The 23,949-nt window shown below is 42.4% G+C and overlaps 1 protein-coding gene across 7 annotated transcripts in view; it reads right to left on the bottom strand.

Annotated features, from left to right (window-relative positions):
- Positions 1-23,949, bottom strand: part of DENND1B (DENN domain containing 1B) — a 187,013-nt gene that overhangs the window by 65,656 nt on the left and 97,408 nt on the right. For all 7 annotated transcript variants that reach the window (XM_066597193.1, XM_066597188.1, XM_066597191.1 and 4 more), the window contains one exon: positions 496-596. In XM_066597193.1, the coding sequence (XP_066453290.1) occupies positions 496-596 (101 nt within the window). The remainder of the gene's footprint in view (positions 1-495; positions 597-23,949) is intronic.

Here is a 23,949-nt window from a genome sequence, read left to right as displayed (position 1 = left end):
GCTTCTTTGTTATTCATCATGTATTGTGAATTTGATTGACAGACATGTTGATTTTAGTGGTCTATCACTTATTAGATAAACCGCAGTAGTTTTTAAGAACTTACAGCTTGTTGCTGCAGCTCTCAACAGGAAATGAGTCCAGCATATTCAGGAGGGGTTGCTAGCCCAATCCAGCCTCCCTGGACTCATCTCTGACGACTCAGGACTCACCTCTTACCAGGAACTGCCAAAACAAATCTGTACATTCACGATCTTACCCCATAAGTGACAGACTGCTGGAATCTGCATGCCTGTCACTACTGTAGGCTGCCCACAGTGAGGACAGTATAAAGTACATGACCGGTACCTTTTAACTGTGGCAAGGACTTTCTTTGATCATTGGTGAGGCCCAACATGTTCTCACCGGTGGGGCTCCAACAGCCAAAGATCTCTAAGCCTCGTCTTAAAACTACAGGACAGGGGCGAGTTAGAGATGCCAAATAGAAGAGCACTTACCAACAGTAATCTAGCAGATGCGGAGGAAGAACAGGGATGTAAATGTGCTGCCAATACATGGGGTACAGCAGAGAGGCCGATGCATGAACACAGGCTGTTAACTGAAATATAGAAAAAAATGCTACATTATATTAACGCAGATACATTACCATAGGTTTAAACAAATATAACAATAATAAGTCAAAAATACAACTACTAGTGTGATAAAGCAAGCATATGGTTTCCATAGAAGGCTAATCCTATCACATTCAACTCCTCCTGCTATTTCAAGAGATAGGGTGGAAGACAAGAAAATCAAATGAATGAAACAATGCATTGTGACAAGTCTCTTCTAAGAATACTTATAATCTATGATGAGGATTCGGGGTTTCCTGGGCTGTTTGAGTTGTTATAACAAGCATAGAATAAAAACAACGTAATACGCATAGATGCAACGCTCTGAGAAGATTAGCATACAAAGCCTATAAAACATGGAACGAATGCTATAATAAGCATATACATTGTAAGGGATAAATAGGATAAGTAATATCCATAAAATACTGACATGAACCTGTAAAGACTAAGATCTATAGAATTTCCCTGAAAGCATAAAGTCTAAGATCTACCTAATTTCTCTGAAATGCTGTATGGATTCTTTTGGCTACAGAACACGGATAATTGGGCCTGTGATGGGATGTAGGGCCCTGGCTAGCTGAGTTCATTTAACCCCACTAAATATGGCTAGTCATGAGGCCTGAGAGCTCCCAAGAGAGCTCGTTAGGGCTGATTGCCAAACGATGGAGAACCAGGAGGCGGTGGGAAGCATCTGGAAAGGGTCGTGATAACGGGAGGTGAGGCTATACTGCAGAACGCTCTCTCTAGGGATATGACTGCACTCTGTCACACGCTGTCACCGCTGCCCGGGCAGCTGTCTTCTGGTGACAACGGAACATCAGTCACTCATTAGCTCAATTGTTATTAACCCCTTAAAAATGTACAATGATGTCAATTAAAGAGCAATGATATTAATATAGCCATATCCATATAGTTATGTGTACCCCAACGCTGGCCACAGTTCTATCACTGATTAATTAGACGTTCCAAGAGATTTCCTCCTGAACGTTACTGATCCTCATCGGTGAAATGTTGCAGTTCGTATAACAAGACCGTCTTGCGCAATAGATTTTTCCAGAAGGAAACTTTTAGATTCTGCAATTTAGGCCGGGAGCAATTTTTACCGCGTGATACGTGGTGAATGGAGTCAATGAAAGTATTGATTTTCATCGATCCATTAGGGATTGTGAATATTCATTACGTGTAATACGCACGCAAAAAAGAAGGCAGCGTGTTCTATATTATCGCGTTTTACGCATGATAGAGCCCGTTGTTCTCTATGGGAGCGTAATCAACAATGTACATACGCAATTACATTGCGAATGTCCGGCTTTTAAATGAGCCGTTCGAAATTTCAACAAAAAAAGAAACCAAGGATACTGCGCATTCTGCGTTTTAGGCCCAATGTCCATAGGCAAAATGGAATTACTAAAACTGCGTGGGTCTCCCGCACGTCTGATCTGCACCCATAGGGAATCATTGGACACTGGAAGGTAATTAAATACCTGCGGATGTCATTTATCCCTGGCGCGCAGATTGCACATGCGGACGGCTCCCGAGGCTTCCATTAAAGTCTATGAAAGCCGTCCGGTCCCTCAGCACAGACGCAACTGTTACTGCGTCCATGTCGCGGACCGTGGGAAAGCAGGAGTTCAAAAAAAAGTGTGCATGGCTCATGCGCACAGCAAGCTGCCGGTGTGCCGAGAACATCCGCCGGGCCGCAGAAAGAAGATCCGGCCGGGCGGAAAGAAGACCCGCAGCGTCCAGAGAGGTAAGTATAATCGATTTTCTTGCCTCATGTCTGCGGGAAAGGAGGGACCTGCTGTGGGATTCTGCATGGAGAATCCGTGCAAGCCTGAATTTCCCCAGGACATGAGGCCTTAGAACATAAATTTTTCCAGTTTTCATTGATATTTACACAGTTTAATGTCTAAAATGTATTTTGAAATGAAAGCACAGAACAAACAAGTTAAGATGAATAAACATAAGAGATTAACCTTGTGTAAAGCTGTTCTATCAGCTGGAGGTGGCTACTCTTAAGAACCACAAATCTAGTTTTAACTTGTAAAAAGAATGCTTTGATTGTTTCACCAATTGCATTCAGATATTGTTCACATATTTCTTCCCAACATTGTTGCAGAAGTTCCCACAAATGTGCTGCACTTCTAGGTTGCTTTGCTTTCACCCTTCTGTCCAGTTCATCCCAAGCAAGCTCAATGGGGTTTAAGTCTGGAGAATGTGTGGGTCATTCCATTCTTTGAAGCCTATCAAATTCTTGTTTTCTTAAGTAGTTCTGACATAACCTAGAAGGAGGTTTTGTATTATTGTCTTGCTGCAATGACCCCTGACAAACTAGTCATACAGTAGAGGGTATTGCATGGTGTATCAAAATGTTGTGGTCGCCCTTTTTGCCAGTGTAGCAGTCATCTCGTGTAAGTTGTTAACTCTGGATTCCACAAAAGAGGCGCAGACCAGCACGCTCCCTTCTCAAGATTTAACAGTTAGGGTCACATACTCAGGAACCATTCTTTCCCCTATTTGATGGCGTACAAAAAGCCTGCATGATGTACCAAAAATGTCAAATTTCGATTCACCAGTCCATGAGACCTTCCCTCGCTCTTCAGTAGTCCACTGGAGGTGCTGCTTGGCTCAGACAAGTCTTTTTTATTTTGCAATCTTAGCAGTAGCTTTTTTACCTGTCAACCCTGCAGATAGAAGTCTTACACCCATGGGTCCAGGAAATTAAAAGGGGTTGTTCCACAAAAATATTGTTTCTAGTTAAATCCAGTCCATAATTCTAATCATTTATTGGTATTTTTTATATTCCAGGACTTACAGTACTGTGTAAACATTTTAGGGCTCTCTCACATGACAGTATGTTAGGTAGGTCTTATCGTGCGTAATATGCAGAACTCTTTCTCATATTGACTTTCAATTGTGCCTCTCACACATAGTGCATGCTGCAATCTATTTCGCGCACTATCTTGGTATGCATTACGAGTGCATAAACACCAAGATAGTGTATGGGGATTGTTGACGTGCAGCAACTGGATACAACCTAACCAGGTGCTAAATTGAACTCTTTCTCCTTGAGAACATTCCTCTGATCTAATTGGCTACAGAAAGTTCTGTTTTTACCAACCTGAACACAAGGGCAGATTTACGGATCCTGTTTAATAGTTAAACAATGTAAAGTATGGGCCGCCTCATACGAGAGCGTTTGTGGCCCCAAAATCTGCACCCACAATGTGCATTACATAGAACTCACTTCAATGAGTTCCTTCACATGTGTGCTGCTTTCCCGCGCAGAGCGTGAAAAAATAATGTGACCTTCTCTATTATTTTGCGCAATTGTGGATGGAAGGCCACCGTCTGCCCGAAATCACGTAATGAACTGTGCAATTTTGTGGGCTTAATTGAAAACAACTGGGCCTACTAGGTCAGTTGACCCACCTACCGAGTCAGCTACCCGCCTCCTCAAACATGGCGCTGCCGAGACCACGCTAATGTGAGCAGTCTCAGCTGTGAAATAAAGTGAAATGCGCTAATCCGGTTGCAATAGCCCCCATGCAATCATGCTCCCTGCATAGCATATATATGTGTCAGAATAGCGAGCGTATATGCTTATGCCTGTGTGAGGCCACCCTAAGACTAGACCTTTAAAACGTGCCAAATCTATCCCAGTCGCTCATGCATGATGATAAATCAGGTGCATCTTTGCACACTTTTGTCTAACTTTATACCATCTGTTTGTTGGCCCAATTTGCGCCATACTTTTGGTGCCCTTACGTTTAAGCCAAGCCCCTTTCCTGCTAAGCTGTGCCCTTTTTCACTAAGCCGCTCCCCTAGTCAAGCAACGGTCAAAAACACACAATAAATATGATCAAAGGCTTGTACCCGTTTTTTCGTGCAGATTGAGAATCCTGGTGGATTTAGCTTAGTAAATCTGCCCTACAGCGAGTAGAAAGGCCGAATGAAAACACGAAAGTGTCAAATTAAACGGAAAGATTTATTTAATTCCGTTTTGTGAATTACTGAAATTCCCCACCATAAAACGGTCTGAGAAGATCTTGGTAATTTTCATTATGATGTTGAGCGCCGCTATGGCAGCAAATGGAAGCTATCATCAGTCCACAGGACCACCTTCTAACTCCAGACAGGAGATCCCATTACATAGTCCTGGAATTATGCTTTAATCTCTGCAGATTATAAGGAGAGTTGACCACAGGACCGTCTCTATCGGAGTTGGAGGCAGCCAGGGCAAGCACGACTAAGGAGATATCTTACCTCAGAAGTGGACAAGAAGACTTTAGAAGCGTTGAAAGCTGCTTTCAGAACAGATATACAGGTCCTGTTCTTCTTCTGACATGACCACAGGCAGCACTAGAATAGCAGCATATCTTCTAGAGGGAGGTCAGCCCCATCACGCGTCTTACCGATTATGTAGCACAATCAGTTCCACTGTGCAGAACCGTGACATAAGAACACTGATGGGTTTACTCTGCAGCTAAACAACAACGGCGCTATTCATGTAACATAAAGCGAGCGTATGTGCCATGTGCAAAGTATACTCATCATACTGAAAATGCAGTCCATTATCAGGGCACTGGTTCCCAAACCTAAGCCATGTGGCTCATCATAGGAGTCCCGAGTTATCACCATATGCACTGGTCGGACGTCGGCACTGGCAATACAATAAATGTATTCGGACTTCCAAACTGTCCCAACTTGGATGGAAATATGGCAAAAAAAAAATAAGGCAACGCTCTACAAATCTTTTGCGATTTTAGAACTTGTTTCTCCCCGTTTTGGGCTTAGCAGTCCAGTGGGAAGTCTTTGACAGTTGTTTCTGTGTGTACACCTATACAGGGAAAGTTGTCAGTCACTGATAGGACCGCCCACTGGACTCCTAAGCATAGAATGAGCAGAGGGTTAAATGAATGAAAGTACTAAATATACTGAATCTTTCTCCATAAAACTATATATCAATCTGCTCAGCCCCTCCTGCTCTAGAACATCATGACTGCAGCTTACACTACAGTTTCAATATGACAGACTCCATTTAAGGTGGTTGCGGGAGAAGAAAACAAATTTTCAGGCCAAAAACTCCTGATGGTGGCCCTTTTCTGTTCTTAAGACGTATAAAAACAAAGGACAGAGCACTGCTATGGATAGTAATATCACAATAAGGACTAATGCCCACGGACGGATTTCTGACGCGTTTCATGCGGCACAAATCCGCAGCGTTATCCCGAAGCTATTAGGTTCTATGGAACCTAATAGCTTTCTGAATTTCAATGTTCACTCTGTGGAATGCCGCGTGAAAGAAAGCGCGGCATGCTCTAATTGTCGTGGAAATATGCGCGGCCGGATTCCATTGTAGTCAATGGAAGCCGTCCATCACGCAATACTTTTGCTGTGAGCAAAGCAAAGCTTGACAAAGACCGCTACGACGGTCAAAATGTCGCGCTTCTTAAATATGCGGACCATTCAATAAAAGGAAGCTTATTTTAAAGCTTTGAAGAAATTTCATCTGGAGGTTGTGCTGTTCCTAGTCATCGTTTTATTTGTTTGCACTGGGAGACGAAGTGAAATCCTGGTCTCGTTTCTTGAACGTGCACGTGATCCAATCTACTATCTTTTGCTCCTCCACCTGAGTGGCATCTCTATCGCTGTGCTGCTGGCATCTGCTCTTGGTAATAACACTCATCTTGAAATTACTTAAGCTGAATATTGCCATCCAAGTTGACCATCCTGTACAGTTTGGCTGGGAGGCATCGGTATATCGTGAATTCTAGCTTCCCAGTGGCCAATGATACATTTTCCTGTTCAAGACCTCTCCCATATACTAGAACTGCTTCCCATTTCAGGTTTGATTGTTCCATTCTGTCTGGTGCCAAGAACTGCTGCAACAGTACCCTGTACCAGATCTTCATGCACTCATTATACTGTACAATGCTTATAGAAGTCTAATGCTGTCAAGTTCCAGTTAGATTATGCTTCAAGGCCTTTCATTAAAAGGAATGGAATTTGAAGCTCTCATTAAAATAGGGAAATCTCCTCCAATTTAATCAGCTGCTCCTACTACACCTGAAAAATGTTGGCCCCAGTAGATAATATATAACTTCTGCATCCCTGAACGTAACGCTCTTTTGTCCTTCACATACAAACTGCAGAAGTGGTGTGAAATTTCGAAAGGTGACATATCACCCAAATAACATAATCTGATTTATTCCGTTACCTCTGATTTACATGTGCAGAGATTCAGAGAACGTATTCCACTATAGCCAGCTTTTACTTTTCTCATTTATATAACCTACATAAAAAAAACCCCAAAACACCCCCTCCCCAAAAATTAAGGTTTGTTCACTTTGACATCAAGGGTTCTGTTTATATAGGGCTGTATGAGATCTGCAATATGAACAATCCAAATGGCTACTGAAGGGCTCTGCTTACTTGGAACTTGTCAGATATCATATTTCTGGAATAAAACCTCTTATTCTATGCACGGATGCAGTCAAAACAAAAAAGTAAGCCTCAAGCACCGATGCAAGGGTGAAAAATCTGTGTGTGATGTAGCATTACAAAGTAATGTGCAATACCTAGAACAGTTCCAGGAACATTTTAGAGAACGGTTTGTATTGAACATAATTTTACCAGTATACCAAAACTGATTGTGATACTTTGGTGGCAGTAAAGTGACGAGTTCTTTTGGGAGATAACCTATACCTAAAGATGAGCTGGCTCAAGCTGCAGAACTTGAATTTGGGTCAAACTTTACTAAAAGTTCTGTTAGAACCCGAAGCTCAGGTGGTTCATTTCTGCCAAATTGAAAGTTCACAAAAACCCCTAAACCTACTAATCAACATTGTCTAAGACCCCTATAAACAGAGTGGTGGTAGTCCTTCCACAAATGTGACTCAGTGGTTAGCACTTCTGCTTTTCAGTCGTGAGATCCAAGGTTCAAATCTTACCAAGGACAACATCTGCAAGGACTTTGGAAGAACTCCATGCAGATGTTGTTCTTTGTCAGATTTGAACCCATGACTCCAGTGATGCAAGGCAACAGTGCTAACAACTGGGCCACCACACTTCCTCCTCCTGAGGAGAAGGAAAAAGAGGAGAAACACAAAGAGAAAATTCTAACTCCATACAGATGTTGTCCTCTGTCAGATTTGAACCTAGGACCCCAGCACAAGGCAACAGTGCTCACCACTCAGCCACCATGCTGCTGTTTTTTAGATCTATCCTTCTCCTCCTTCCGCTTGGTCCCTCCTTCTCCAAAGAAGGAGAAGATGAAAAATAAGAGGGAGAATGACAAGATCAGGAAGGGGGATATCTTATTGTTCTCCTCCTTCCCTTGAGGAAGAAGCAGAAGGAGAAAGAATGAAGAAAAAGATTGGTGGCTCAGTGATTAGCACTGTTGCCTTGCAGTACTAGGTTTAAACCTGACCAAGGACAACATCAGCATGGAATTTGTATCTTCTTCCTCTCCTCATCCAGCATAGGATAAGGACAAAAGGAGGAAATGAAGAATGAAGAAAGTAGAGGAAGCATGGAAGCAGGGTTGGAGTTCTAGGTTCAAATCTGACAAAAGACAGCATCTGCATGGATTTTTTAATGTTCTTTGTTTTTCTTCTTCTTGTGTTTCTCCTCCGCAAGAATTGCGGTGGCTCAATGGAGTCCTAGGTTCAAATCTGACCATTGACAACATCTGCATGGAGTCTTTAATCAGATTTGAACCCAGGACTGACCACTAGGACACATCCATTAAAAGACCACCACCATCATTTCAGAGCTCTTAGACCGTGTTCAATACTATTTTTAGGGGACTTAATGAACTTTTCTATTCAAACCAAACAAACTAAATTCGCCGAACCAAAATTTTCGAAATGTTCTCTCATGTCTTCCTAAACAATTCCTCCAAGGAATATTGCAAGGGCACCTCAAGAACTGGATTAAGACTATATTTCTTTAGATCAAAGAAGGAAGGCAGGCGCACAACCACTGAGCAAAGTTGGCACAACCATAATTTATTTTCACTGTGCAATGCTGGCTTACCCGGAGGCCAGGTCATATGTGCTTTATAGTGGGGACTCATTACAGAGGCTACGTGCCCATTTATCACTGTGCAGAAGTGTTATTATTCTGCCCTACTGTATATACTGCTTAACTTACTCATGAAACTCAAGCAGAGGACCTGTTTTTCTCCTACGACTTGCTATTTTGCAGTCATGTCCAAGGGATTTTTCTCCTATACAGTAGTGCTTTAATGACCATATTATTGGTGTTGTGATGAAAAAAAATGTATGCTACCACTTTTCATAATAGTCTGTCTACTCTCTAGTTAGATTGCCTTGTTTCACTACCTAATATGAAAAAAATAATTAAAAAACAAATTAAGCTGGTCAAATAAAGAAAACCTTTGTAACAAAGTGTGTTAAAAAATATCAACAGCTGCTAGAAACAGAGATTTCAGATTTTAAAGTATATCTTGCACTTCCATAATAATCCGACCATCAGAAGACATATCAAAATAGTTCAAACTAGTCCGGCCAAAAACAATAAAAGTTTTATTTAAAACTGTCTGATCCCTTTTATGTAGAATGACTTCTAGTTGAGAGGGCATCACGTTTACCATCGCTTGGCACTCCTCAGGGGTGAATGAATCCCAAATTTGCTGAATCTTCACCGTTAGTCCTTGGTGCAGCATGGATTTCACACAACTCCTGCTTCATCTTTCCCCCATAAGAACTCAATCTATGACAAATCAGGACTGCTTGCAGGCCAGGGAAGTGTGGGGACCTTATTTTGACCCAACCAGGCTTTAGTCGACTTAGCTGTATAACACGATGTTTCATCTTTTTGGAAAATGAATTCTTCATCATTAGTTTGCAGATTCGGAATACAGTGCAAAAAATGTTGAGCCAAACTTTTTTAGTACATTGATAGTATTCATTATGAAGCGGAAACTGCTGACGCCTTTAGCTGGCATACATCCCCACGCCACTACAAACGCTGGAAATTTCACCTTCCAAGTTAGGAAGTCTGGGCGAATTGCTTCTTTAGTAGTTCGAATTACTTGTTGGCACTCATTGCCAATGCAGAGATCGAACCTCAACTCAACACTCCATATTATCGAATTGCACTTACAATGCACAGAGCTCTGGTGCTCATCAGCCCATGCTAGGGGTATCTGTTTTTGCAGGCTTGAAACACGTGGTCAAGGTGTACCTATCATAGAGGCAGACCATGCAACTGCTACGGGGTCCATGAAGAGAGGGGAGCCCCACTCTGTTTGCGCTATCGTTTTTGCTACTGGGTAGCAAGAACATTGGGTAGCAAGACCATGACCTTCCACCAAAAAGGAACTGCATTGTTAGTAAACAAGAGAGTTGGCCCAAGGGTTATTTAAAAGAGCATGGAACGGGAAACAAACACCAGGCGCCTCTCCTGTCCTGGGTCGGTTGGCAAAATTGTGCTCCATAATGGGGGGCCCATTTAAGATTTTGCTATGGGGCGCATCTCTTCTATGTACACCACTGCACATGGTGCTTCCTTTGCTTTGTAGAAACCCAAACCTAGTCTGCATATGACTCTAGTGCATGTTATGTTACCTAAATTCTTTCCGGTAATGGAATTCCACTCCCTCGAAATCACAGTAACTGATGCTCGCCAATTCTTCTTGACAGTTCTGTGCGATTCTCTTCTGCCTTGGCCACACATTTTTTGATGGGCACTTTGATTTCTTCCCAACAGCAGTTGAGGCTCAGTTGGATGTGTACTGGTTTGCCGAACAACATTTTCATAAATTTTATGGAAATATTTTACGATCGCTGCTTAAATATGTTATACTGCATATTTCGAGGGTTTAAACAGAAAGCTAAAGAGCAAAGTTATTCAAATTAATCAACTTTATGAAAGGGGTTGCCCCACCACATGAAATTGCTTCACAATGACTCTGTCCATCCTGGCTGCTGCTAACCAAGACCTGTGACTACTGCAGCCAATCCCTGGCTATAGGCGGTCACTGCTGTGGCCAGTGATTGGCTGCAGCAGTGACAGGCCCTGGTCAGTAGCAAACGGAAAGGCCAGATTGGCTGTGAACGAATTTTAAATGGTGGGGAAAAAAAAAACCTCTTCAACCAGTTGGCCTATTATGACAGGAAGGATGGGGGGAGCGGGCGATGGACTATTATGCATCATAGTTTGAAGCTGCAGCACTTCTGTAGTGTTTTTGTATATTATGTTTGAATTCCAAAACTTGAATACTTTAGAGGAGCAATTAGAGTTTAAGAAAATATAAAGTTTGGATAACGAACAAAAATTCACAATGATTTTGAAAACCACATGCGTCTAAAAAAAACAGTAGTGGATTATCATGAAGAGGGGCAGTACAATTAGTATGTTGTGCAGTAATTCATTGCGTAGGATAGGTGTACCAACTGCTATATATTATTTAATATTGGTAGTGTTGTATATTGGTAGTATAGTAATAAAATGTAGTTAAAAATTTATATATTTCTTGCATAAATTTGAATGCAGAACCTCTTTGATGTAGCGGATGCCTGGCATGGGGGCAGTGGGAGCCTCAATGACCAGAATGACCAGTAAGTGGCTTAGGGAGATACTGCAATCACTACATGCAAAGGCTTATACACACATATACTATGGTCAAGTATAAATGGCCCCTCGGTATAAATACATACAGGAACTAAATAGACATACAGGTTCAGGTCCGTTATCTATGTTAGCCCTTTGGCAATGTGTTTTCAATAAGGATTGACGATACATTGACCAGACTATGTAACCACTGTTGCATAGCTAAAGGACTTAAAACCCTGCAGAGACATAAGCCTATCTATTCAGCGCCATCTTTGTACAGCAGCCGAATAAAGTGGGTAGATACCCAATGCACTGCCGATTCCTGTGATTACACTGTATTAATACAACAGCGATCACAGGCGATACCCTAAAGGCCATTGACAGTGGTCTCCGGGCAGGTATCACTGTGGCAGCCTGTCGTGGTTGCCAAATACATCAAGCACAATCTCCTTAAGACTTGCAAAATGGTGCAGGAGTCCACCTCGTTGCTTCTGAAGATTTTGGTTATGGCAAAGAACCAGATACTCTGGCTTGCTGGTGGTGCCCAACACTGGGACTTATTTATAAAGCCTTTTCCAGTAGACCTATGGCATAATTTGCATCAAAACAATGGTTTTACTAATTTTACGTAATTTTCACAAGTGATTTATGCAAAAAAAAAAAAAAATTACAAATGGTTCTGCCAATTTTTTTTTCTTAGGAACATGGACATGGATTTTGTGTGTCCGATGTTTCTGGCACATTTATGAAGCAGACTGTCAAAAAACAGGCACAAAAAGTAAGCGCAGGTTAGGCCAAGTAAAACTTGTAATGGGTAATGGCTGGGCGCATTTTATGGCGCTCTCTATGTATTTACCAAATTGATGCAACTTTGTTGCTCAATCTTTCAGCCTCTGGAGTAAATTTTGAAGGCAGTCAGAAAAATGCGTTTTCATTTTGGGTTATCTAGTGGTTTCTGGTGCAACTCGGCATTCTTTTTGGTGCATCTCTCATCATTTTGGGGCTCGCATTGCTTTTGTATTTATAAACCCTTCAAACGTTTTTATTTTTTTACTGGGATGACATCTTTTAGACGGCTGTGAATCCAGACGCACAAGCCATTTGGTGTAAAAAATCACCTCAGTACGCATTCAGGGGTAAATTTTGAGCCAAGTTAAAGAAATTCCCATTTTGGCCTATCAATGTGAATTTTGGGCCATCTAGCATAAACTGTGGCACCTCTCAGTTTCTTATGCCTTCTCTATTGACGGTTTCTTGGTCTGCTCACGTCTCTTTTGTAAATGTCCAAATTTACCACGTTTTGAAAATTTGGGGCAAATTCATTAGTTTTTCTGCCCTTTTTGAATATTCAGCATATTTAAAAGCGACGTTCACCCCTTTCATAAATATGATGTAGATTACAGCTGTCCGGAATTAGTATGAAACCAACACAAATTACGCCTTTATTGATAAATAAGCCCCAATGTTTATTGAAAAGGGCAAACACCCAGCTCTTCTTGGCATGAAAAACTATCCCATTTTGGAGTTTGCTAGCAGGTTTAAGTGGGGAGCCCGGCTCGTGTACCTCTGGGCATTCTCATGCCATAATGAATTACTCACTCTGTAATTCCTCTCGAAGCATGGCATCTACTTATGACGCATGGATCCAAGAGGTCTACTGGAGCATAATGATATCCTTAAGATATATGCCAAACAGCTAGGGACATTTCTATCAGTAAAGAAAGCCCAACATACTGGTTACACAGCCTCAACATACTTGGGTTTTCGAGCTAAGAAATCCACTACTAAAACTGGGCTATGTTGCCAACTATTATACTTGTATAAGGAAGATATGGTTTCCTGATGGACAATGAGGAGGGGCTTCCCACACTTGTGAACACTAAAGTCAGCGTCTCCATGCAGCTTAGAACTGCTGGCTGTGAAATAAACAACAACTCCTCAGTCCAAGTGACTGTTAGCCGCAGGAACATACATGCTGCAAAGCCACTTTGTCCATCATGGGTAATAAAAGAGCAGAAGAAAAAGCGGAGCAAATCTATATACCGATGTTTTGGCTTGAAAATAGTTTTTCTCCTCCCTTATTCTATATTTGGGAGTGAAACAGATTGATTCTTGACGAGTCTAAGAGGGTGCAGCCGGTTCACGAAACGTCACACCTTCCAAGGGGAACGTGCAAATACATGCGATAAATGTAGTGGTTATAGGCGCAATCCCATTTAACTCTAAGGCCTCATGTCCACGGGGAAAATCAGGCCCGCTACGGATTCTACATGGAGAATCTGCAGCGGGTCCCTCCTGCCCCGCGGACATGAGGGCTGAAAATAAGAATTTAAAAGAATTTACCTATCCGTAGCGGGCGGGGAAGGTCTGCTGTTCCTCACGGCCGGATCTTCTTTTTCGACCGGCGGATGAATTCGTCACGGCGGCGGCACGTCGCCGGCACGTCGTCGACGTGCCGCGCGCATGCGCCGAGCCGAAGCAAGAAAGATGCGGCCGTGAGGAAGAGAAGACCTTCCCGGCCCGCTCCGGATGGGTAAATACTTTTAAATTCCTATTTTAGGTCTCCCGCGGATCCGGACGGCTTCCATAGGCTTCAATAGAAGCCCGCGGGAGCCGTCCCCGCGGGAGACCCGCACGAAAATGGAGCATGGTCCAGATTTTTTCATGCTCCATTTTTTTTAAAATCCCTTTTATTGACCATCCGCGGGTATTTATCTACCCGCGGGTGGTCAATGCATCCCTATGGGGTGCGGATCCGCATGCGGGAGATCCGCTGCGGATCTTAAATCATATTTTGCCCGTGGACATGAGCCCTTAGAGGCAAGAGACGCGTTTTTGAGCTTGACTCCTGTTTTAATGAAAATTAATCCAGCATATAGACGTGTTTCGGGGCGGTTGCGCCCCTTCCTCAGTATTTTAGCTGGAGATGCACAGCCAGCAGTGGTGTGTTCTCTTTGCAGAGGAGTGGAGCACTTCAATAAAAATGGTGAGGTCTGCTCAGTAGATCAAGGCCTTTTTATACGGAACAATTATCGTTCAAACAAGCGAAAATGAATGATGATTGTTCAGTGTAAATGCAGCAAATCCTTGAATGACGAACGATAAATTGTCCACTTTTTGTACACCATTCATTTCATGCAGGCATAAGATCATCGTTGGCTCATTCACTAATTGCTTGGTTTATACACCGATCGTTCAGATGTTCTCATTATGTTACACAGTGAATGCAAACTGGTGAACGGTTTCTTGTTTGAACGAGCCAACGATGTATCTGCCTGTATAAACAGACTGGACGAGAGCGAACGATGTCAGAGTTCGCTTGGGCAAACAACAAATTGACCCTAATTGATTGGGTCATACACTCAAGGCTTGAGAAAGGTCCGATATGGATTGAAACGTTGCCGCTGCTATATTGCTGTGAACTCCATGTGTGTATGCTGTTGGAACCATAATGGATTAAAGTTCCCTTTTATTCAAAAAACTTGCCGTTGATGCTGCCTCTTACTTTATGGACTATTTGGTGAGTGGATTAGGCTTGGATCCAGCCTGCTGAGGCGTGACATCACAGTGGCTTGGATTGTTGCAGGACGTGTGCCACCTCACTGAGTGCTGCTGTGAATTTATGCTTTGTACTATATGATTAAAGGGTTATTCCCCTGGAAATATATATTATATGGGGATGCGGCAGGCATGGGACGAGATCGAGAAAACTCGGGAGGAGGAGCTAGTTAGTAACTAGCGACCTAGACCGCAGAATCGGAAGTCCAAGTCTCTAGGTTCCATTTTGCTCTTGCACTGTAGACATCTCTTTGTTCATAGTGCCAGGCTACTTTACACTAGAAAGTAACGAGACGATGTACGAGATGATCCACACATTCATTCGGCGGGAAATCTGTCTTTTTATTATAGAAATTATGGATAATTTACAATAGGAATTATGGGTAATTTGAAAGTGAAACAGAAAGTGACAAAATTAAAGTCTTCACACATGGCATAGACAGACTGGAGCCAAGTTCATATCCCGCCACACAACATTAACATATATGATACTAGGTGCATTGAAAGGTTAGCATACATAGATTAGCATTGGGCCCCTATGCTTGTGGGGCCCCCGGCAAGTGCCCATCAAGCCCATGTGTTAAGATGGCACTGGGCAGGGTTTGTATGAAGTAGGGATGACAAAGGGATACCAGATAACATTGTCCTCCCAGTGTCCTTAACAACCTTAAAAGCTTACCACACCTGCTTGAATTATTATGCTAAACGTTCACATTTTCCTGATATTTGAATTCAATTCTGTGAAGTGCAAAATAAATAATTTTCCTCTATTTGGGCCAAACATTCCGTCATTGCTGAAGGAGTAATTATTATATAGTGCTGAGTTTTTTCGAATACGAATTTTTAAATCCGTGTCGCGGGAAAAAAAAATCTGACATGTCAATTCTTGATGGGTTTCCATCTGGAATCTGTGTTGAGTGGCTCTATGCAGATTTGCCCCATTGGTGCGGATCTGCATCAAAATCTGTGCCTGAACTGAAGGCTCAAACCTGGATTTCTCCTGATTAATGTGTCAGATCTACGTCAGAAAGAACCAACGTGGATCTGACTCTTCAAACGTTATATGAAAGAGGCCACAGGGTATATCCCAGATAGCTAAAGTACATGGACATACTGTATGGTTAGATATGTTTTCCAAGACCACATGCTAAATGTGAAAAATAGGCTTCTGAATCAAAATAGATCTGCATGCTCTTCTTCCAAATTCCATTCAATTTCTCCAAAAGAAGCCAAAAGCCAAAATTTCCTTAGATGAATCCCTTTGGGAGAAAGCAGATTTTAAAAAAGTAGTCACTCTGAGGGAGTTTCAAATGTTTTGGCAGTGTACAACATCTGTACTGTCTGCAAGGCACCGGAAAACCAGCAAATCGGACCATAGGTGCAGTGATCGGCCAAGCAAACTTAGTTCAGCAGATGAAAGATACATTACTTCCCTTTCAAACCGGAAGATGTTCAGCAGTGCCATCAGCTCAGAACTGGCAGAAACCAATGGGACCCAGGTACACCCATTCTGCTTTTCGGAGAAGTGTGGCCAGAAATGGTTTTCATAGAACAACTGCAGCCAAAAAGCCATAACTTCGATATAGAAACAAAGTCATGTGACTCAACAATGCACAAAATCCTAGGAACTGTGGTGCAGGAAAATGGCAGCAGGTCCTCAGGACTGAGAAGTCAAAACTTTAAATATTTGGCTAGAACAGAAGGCAGTTTGTTCGCTGTCGGGTCGGAGAGCGAGATAATAACGAGTGTCTGCAGCAGCAGTAAAGCATGGTGGAAGGCAGTACAATAGTGAGTGTCTGCAGACAACAGTGATGCATGGTGGAGGTTCCTTGCAACTTTGGAGTTGGGGGATTTGGTAAGAATTAATGGTGTCTTCAAGTCTGAGAAATACTGTCAGATACTTATCCATCAATACTCTGCAGAAGGACAACAACCCCAAAAATACAGCCAGCGGCATTAAGAACTATCTGCAGCGTAAAGAGCCCTGATCTCAAAATCATTGATTCTATCTGGGCTTAAATGAAGAGGCAAAAGCATTTGAGCAAGCCGACATCCACAGAAGATCTGCAGTTAGTTCTCCAAGCTGTTTGGAAGACCTCCCTGCCGACTTCCCTCGAAAACTGTGTGCAAGTGTACCGAGAAGAATTAATGCTGTTTTGAAGGCAAAGGGCGGTCACACCAAATATTGATTTAATTCAGATTTCTCTTTTGTTCAGTCGCTTTCTTACCCCTGCCTAAGACTTTGCACAGTACTGTACATCCGATACTTTTAGTATAACCTTTATGCTCCCTAGGCTCAATGCTCTGGTATTCCGTATTTTATTACTAGATAATAATATGGCGCTCGGCGTTTATACATCCACAGACTCTTTAGCTTTTACTCTGCTAAAGGTTTATACTCCGAACGGCGATACATTTTTCAGCATCTCACGCCAGGAACATGAAATATTACGAATGAGTATTGTGCACTGAGCTAAAAAGCCAACAGAGCTTTGTTAAGACGTTGGCTTTAACCTTGTTGATATACAGCAGAGTTCAGCTGAACCCACGGTGTTAAGAGACCTTGGGTTAACTCCTTCTCAGTCACAGACAGTAGAGGCCCCAAGAACATGCAGATGTCTGCATTATCAGACACACTCTAGTTAACATATCAGCAACTGCACTGGAGCGAGGCCTGTGTCAGGCGCGGGCCAGCCATGTAAAGCCTCGTTTGGCTGGTTATGGGATGCATGCTGAGGGGGAGCAATCATACAAGCATATGACAGGAGTGACTACGCTTGGGTGAGCTACAGAGGCACAAACGTAGCTCTGGAACAGGGATCTAGCTCATTGACGGCTCCAAGACAGAGAGAGGGAAACTGATGCCTTGTTGTACAACCATGATTCATTCCGCGTTGTGCCTATGTCCGGGCTATGTGTCAGATTGTGTGAAATGTTACAGGATAGCGGCTTTTACGGATTTATCTTTTTATTTATTTTTTTGCTGTGTATCTAAATCGATGGAATTAAACAAACAAACAATCAGATAAACCAATGTAGCCTTATGGCTCACCTTACCTCCCATTATGGAATTTCCTATATAGCAATTCCCAATATACAGAATAGTACTCGTATCATTAGAAATGCTATTTTATGAAAGGAAGCGACATAATAAAAGGGAAGGGCCGGAGCCGCCGCAACAGAGCAGAAGAAAGTCATTAAATGACATTGAGTAATTGTAAAGTCCATGTTCAGTTTTACACTTTGTGTGTAAATTCTCTTTATGTGTACGAGGCTGGTACTTCATAAAGCGGATTTGGGTAGTTGTAACAATTAAAGCAACCCTCAGGTTTCTGAACAGAACTCTGTCCCAGGACCAGATTGGGAGGGAGGTACAGTATATTGCCTGCAGTTGCTTTTCCCTGATTGTCATTCCGATTCTCCAATCACAGGTCCCTTCTTTGGCCATCGAAGACGGCCAACGCAGTCTTCAGACTACCTAATCACCACACTGCATTGGTAGTGTCAATGCATTGTTCCAGCTCTCTGATTGGCCAGAGTTGCTCATGTGACCAGTGCTGGCCAATCAGAAAGAAGAGCACAGTGTGCCTTAGGTAGTTACAAAATAGCTGCAGCTATGTTTGACAGATGAAAACGGGACCTGGAACCAGTGGATCTGAGAGGTGGCAGAAAAGAACAACTGCAGGAAATTAATCCTATTCTCCCTTCAGTCCTGGGGCAGAAGTTTGTCCCAAAACCAAAAGGGTCACTTTAAACAGTGTTTTTTTTAGTTTATTCAGGTTCTGATTGTCTAATACTTATTAGTGTACTTGTTATACTGCAGGAATCACATTTTTTTTACATTTAATAGTTAAATAATATAATGCTGCTACATACAAAAATGGAGTTACTTAAATGTATTCAGTGAAAATAATGGGCAATCTAGCAGAAATAAAGTCCAGTTTCTTGTAAAGTGATATTCCATTATCAATAGAGGACACATCTTTGAGTATTGATTCCTATTGATATCGATTTCCTCGATAGCTATTATTTGACAGTTAGAAATAACATGGAGATGCCTTAATTGCCATGCATATATTGGGAATGTTTTAAAATAATGCTGATCTAGACCAGAAGTGGACAAACCTTTTCATCGTGGGATCCATTTTTTTGTGGAGCCCAATTTGGGTGATCTGCAAGGGAGGCAAACGGCTCCAAAAAAGTTGTATAAAAGTTGAAGGCAGTTATGAATGTAAAGTTAGGACTTATTTTACTACTTATGCTCTTCTTTATAAAATCCGAATGACAACAGGATTTAGATATACAAGTTTTTGAGCACTTATCACATTTTATAAGTTCAGTCTGGCCGTGATGGGTTAATGTTAGCTCTTTGTGTTCCTTCCGTAAACTTTATCTCATAGATTTATAGTTTCTACAGAAAACGTAAGGCAGAAATTGCTCTACTGTGAATCGTGGGAGGATGGCAGAGTGCGGTCTTCTTTGCTTTATTATATTTTTTCTAATAATCAGCCTTTCTTGTCCTGATAAAACATTGCCCTCGAAGGCTGCCAGCCTGTGAAGGTGAAACCATATGACCTCCCTTCTTCCAGATAAACACAACTTACTCCTTCTGATGGAATGCATTGGGAGAGAAACTTGGGATGCTTGCTGCACCAGGAAGACGCCAGCAGAAATATTTGTCTTTCTGCTTCCCCGGTTTATCATAGACTGCTGTCAATACCATTGAGATATTCCTAAATACAGCCAGAGGAGGTATATCAACAGTGTGCCCTAAAACAGATTATTTGCACTGTGTACATATTTATCTCGGAGAAATAGTTTCTAACATCATTCATGTAGCATACCTCGGAACAATGCTGAAAAACATCATACAAGGGGGAAAAAATGCAGCGGCTTCAGAAACTTCCTTCAAACTGAAACTTCTAAAATGTAGATATTTAAGATTTCATTCCCCCTTATTACCATTGACATGTCTCTACAATAAGAAAACCTTAGGTTGTAAGATGCCCACCATGCACAAAGCAGTAGTTCCCACTGGATAAAGAGACAAGACCGCAGCTCTGAGGGCAACTCTGTACAAAATCAATAGAGAGTTAGGTACTAAATTACAGTTGCACTTATCGATCAACTACAAGTGTTATGCTAGAAGTGCAACTCCCTAAAAAAATGTACTAAAAGAGAGAAGCTACAGTCCTGCCCTCCTTCCTGGGTACTTCTCTAAGGGACCAAAATATCAAAAGGTTTATACTTTTTGTACGCAGCTTCCACAAACAGGAATCAATATGACTGGAACCCCCAAAATTATCATCAGTGATGAACATTTACTTTGGGTAAAGGATGTCCCTACATGCTGGGGCCTGCAGACGATCTACGGAAAGTACATGCAGATAACTGCTAATTGCCAGGCTGCGAGTGGACTTGCTATTGCTCCAACTGGCAAGTCCAAGTTCAGCATGGCAACTAGCAGTGACCCGCATGTGGTTACCATGAATCATACACAGCAAATACAGGCACCATTATCACTAAAACACAGAGAACTGCACATTCTAGTCTCTAGCTGTCTGTAACATACAGACAGACATAACATCATCATATAGAACAGTATACAGCAGTACTGAACAGTGTAGATGTGAATAAACAGCTGCAAATAACTCATCATTATCTCCAGTAGGATGGCTGAGTTTGTTTCATCCTGCTGACCCTCCTTTCTGCTCTTATAGACTTCAATAAGCATGAAGACTTCCCCTTCTTCACTTTTAATTTTGCCATAGTGCTGTCTTCAGTTAAAGAGACAACATGATTGGTCGCAGGCAGTGGACACCAAGTGAGGAGGAAATGCTATTGGGCAGCATTTTAGAAGGCTTTTTCTCACAAGTAACTATTTTAAGTAAATAAAGTAACCAGCAGTTTTACCATTTAGCACACTCGCTATCATATAGCACAAGCTGTTTGAAAAGTTAGTGACCATTTAAGGTTGATTTTAGCTGGGAATGTCAGAATTTGGTTACATTCAAAAGTTCTGTCCACACTACCATTCGAAAAATCCGTAACGCTTTTGAGGGTAAGGGTTTTTCTCCTATTTCTATTTTTGTACCTTAAACGGTCACTAATATTTCACACAACCTGTGCTTATGCGATAGCGAACCTGATGACCCAAAAAAATGCTAAATCATTTTTATTACTTAAAATGACGTTTTTGTGCTAAAAACCCCCTCTCAAGTGCCGGTCACTACGAGTCTCCTCTCCTTCTAATTTGCTGTCCAATGCCTGTTGTCAATTGATGTCCATCAATAGTAACAGAGAGAAGACAAAGAACAGGAAGTGAAGGAGGGGGATTACTCATGCTGCACATAGAAGTCTGTGGAGAGAAGAAGGGGAGGAGAAAGCCACTAGAGGGAGAGAGACTTATAGAAACGTGCAGCAGCTAATGGTAAGTTAATCACATGACCCAACTGTCCCGAGTTCAGGAGGTGTCCTGGACCTTTGGGGCTGTCCTACTGTCTAGGGAGGCATAGTACATGTCCTGCGGCCCCCGCACCCACCTCCGGGCAGCAGCAGAAAAACTAAAAGCATCTTCATCACTCACACAGATGTGCGCAGCCTGACTCCTTCCCTGGTAGGCACACTGCAGACAATAGAGGACAGGGGAAGGAGTCAGGATGTGTATGGAGCACGCTGTTCATGTAGTGTGAATACGAGAAACATGCTTTTAGTATTTCTGTTGCTGCTGGATGAAGTTAAACAAGGGCCAAGATTATGCAGGTAGGGCACTATAAAGTGCAGCCACTGATGGGGGACTATTAAGTGGTGTCACAGAAGGCTAGGGTGAGCAGGGGACTTGGGGACAATTTTAAGTTTTTCTAAGAGGCTCCATGAAATCACATTTTACACTGCTCCGGTGTTCTCCCGGATGCAGTTATTGCTTTCGTCTGTCCTACAGAAAGCAGAATCTGCAGTTCTCTCCATTTGAAGTGTATAGAATACAGAATAGTAGCAGTCGCCCCCCATCAGTTCAGGGACAACGGAAAATTATACAAACACCCTGTTGAAGGGAAAACTGGTGATTAATGGCATATAAAGCACTCACACACAATATCAGCACAAGAATGCACAACTGTGGTCTACACAAGGCTCTTCGCATACAATTTGATCAAATGTATGTAAGCTCATCCGTCACGTCAAGGCAAACCTTAATGGATGGGTATCTAGTTTTACACACACCTCTCTATGAGCTGGAAAAGCCTCCACATGAATGGGAAAGCCTATATTGTATCACTGAATCACCTGGAAAACATATTAAGTGTGTATGAGTGCTGAAACATGGGGGTGCTACTGTATTTTGTTGTAGCCATGGTTTATTCTGCACTTTCACGATTAATGTATTTGTTGGATGTGCAGAATTTAGTTTTTAGTATTCATTACATTTGTGTAGGAGCGTCTGCCTGCACTTTTGACATGCACTCCATTTTTCCATCTGTCCCAGGTGATTCAGTGATACTATATAGCCAGTGTAGTAAAAAGAGATGAATAAAGTGTCCCCCCAGCTGTCCAGTATCAATCAGCTGACGTTCAGGACACTAGAAAAGCTGAGCTGACATCCTTCCCCCTTACTAGATAGAGATTAGAAGGGTAGATAGATACCAGAGTGACAGATAAAGATATGTGATTAATAGATATGCATTGTTATGTGGAGCTTGTAGTCTGTCAGTCATTTTGTACAGTTTGTAGAAAGAAGGGTTAGATGCCTTTCCGCATATAGGAAAGCGGAGTGCTGTAGGAAGCTGTGAGCAGCAGGCTTCAAAGAGCCTGACACATCTCCCTCAGGGGGTCTTTGATGTCCTACAGCCCCTCTGGAGCCAGAGCCAGCAAATGTTTGTTAGGAAATAAGGAGAGGAAATAGGCTTCACACCTTAGTAGCTCTTTCCCTCCCTTACTGGTCCAAATGGTCGTAACTGACCTGATAACTTTTGGAGGCAAAGTTAACAAAAGAACGTGCCCGTAAGACAAAGGAAAATGTAATTTAGGAGTTATGAAAGATCTGTACGTCGCAGCCCGCGGACGAGGATATTTTGTGGAACGTTGCATCTCCGCCAATAAGATGCAGGGATTCCCGCATTTGCACGACACTCAGAAACCGAGGATTGCGTATCTCGGATCAGATGCGTCCAAAACTAATCATGCGTGGGCTCAAAACACACGTAAAATCACAACAGGAAACATCGTTGTCATATTTTCATGGTGGGTCACACCCACACGGAGTTATGAAGGAAATATGTATTTCAGGGAATTATGTGTTCCAAGATGAGCCAACCCCCATGGGGGCTGGAAGGAACTATGTGGGAGTTACCCCAGTGAGAGTTTAAAAATCGCACACGGATGTGTGCTCGGGGTCAGCCCCTTGGAGGTCACTATACGTGAGGTCTGGTCCGCAGTTCTGGCGCGACTCCACGCCAAAGAATGGTAACACTCTTCTTTTAATCCCTGTTATTTTACTGTTTGTGATATCCTATGTAAGTCTCTTGCCATTTATCTTGTAACATCATTTTCGTATTTTTCTGTAAATAAGCACTGCTCTATTCTTTGAGAATTAAACTTTAAATTAATTAGTGAGCCTCGTCCGTGTTAACACGAAACCATATTCTCCGAAGATTGTATTCATAAGTCATAGATCGGGTTCCAATTTACCGTAACCAAATTGGTGGTGGCAGCGTTTTGTATGCATATTGTAGAGCTCTGGAGTGCGTTAGAACGGATCAGGTGGGTGATTTGAGCTTCCGCTTCGCATGCGTGCCGAAGTGTGGAGAAGCTAGATACAAATCAGCCTGTATTCTAACGACTGCCAGCTTGCAAGACTGCAGAGTGTTTGAGGACCAGAGGTGGGATCGATAGGTATCGTCCCTTACCCTCTCTCCTCTTGTCCAGTGAGGGACAAATTGTTAATAAGTGCAGGGCCAAGTTGGTTGCTGTAGAGTTGTGGCTGTGGCTCATGATCGCTTTTCAGGAGTCTGGAAAGTTGGGTACCAGTCACTCCACAACCTAAGAGCCTTTCCTTCCTCGCCCTCGCCCTGCGTACGTGACAGCCAGGTATCAAGCTTTCCCACTCGTGTGGAGTCTTTTTGAACCAAAGAGAGGTGTCTGAAGTGCTAGATACTCATCCATTAATGTTCGCCTTGACATGGCAGATGGGAATACACTAAT

This window comes from Eleutherodactylus coqui, chromosome 3 (genome assembly GCF_035609145.1).
Source record: "Eleutherodactylus coqui strain aEleCoq1 chromosome 3, aEleCoq1.hap1, whole genome shotgun sequence".
Taxonomy (NCBI): domain Eukaryota; kingdom Metazoa; phylum Chordata; class Amphibia; order Anura; family Eleutherodactylidae; genus Eleutherodactylus; species Eleutherodactylus coqui.
The sequence above is the reverse complement of the archived record's forward strand: the minus strand, read 5'-3'. Positions and strand labels throughout refer to the sequence as shown.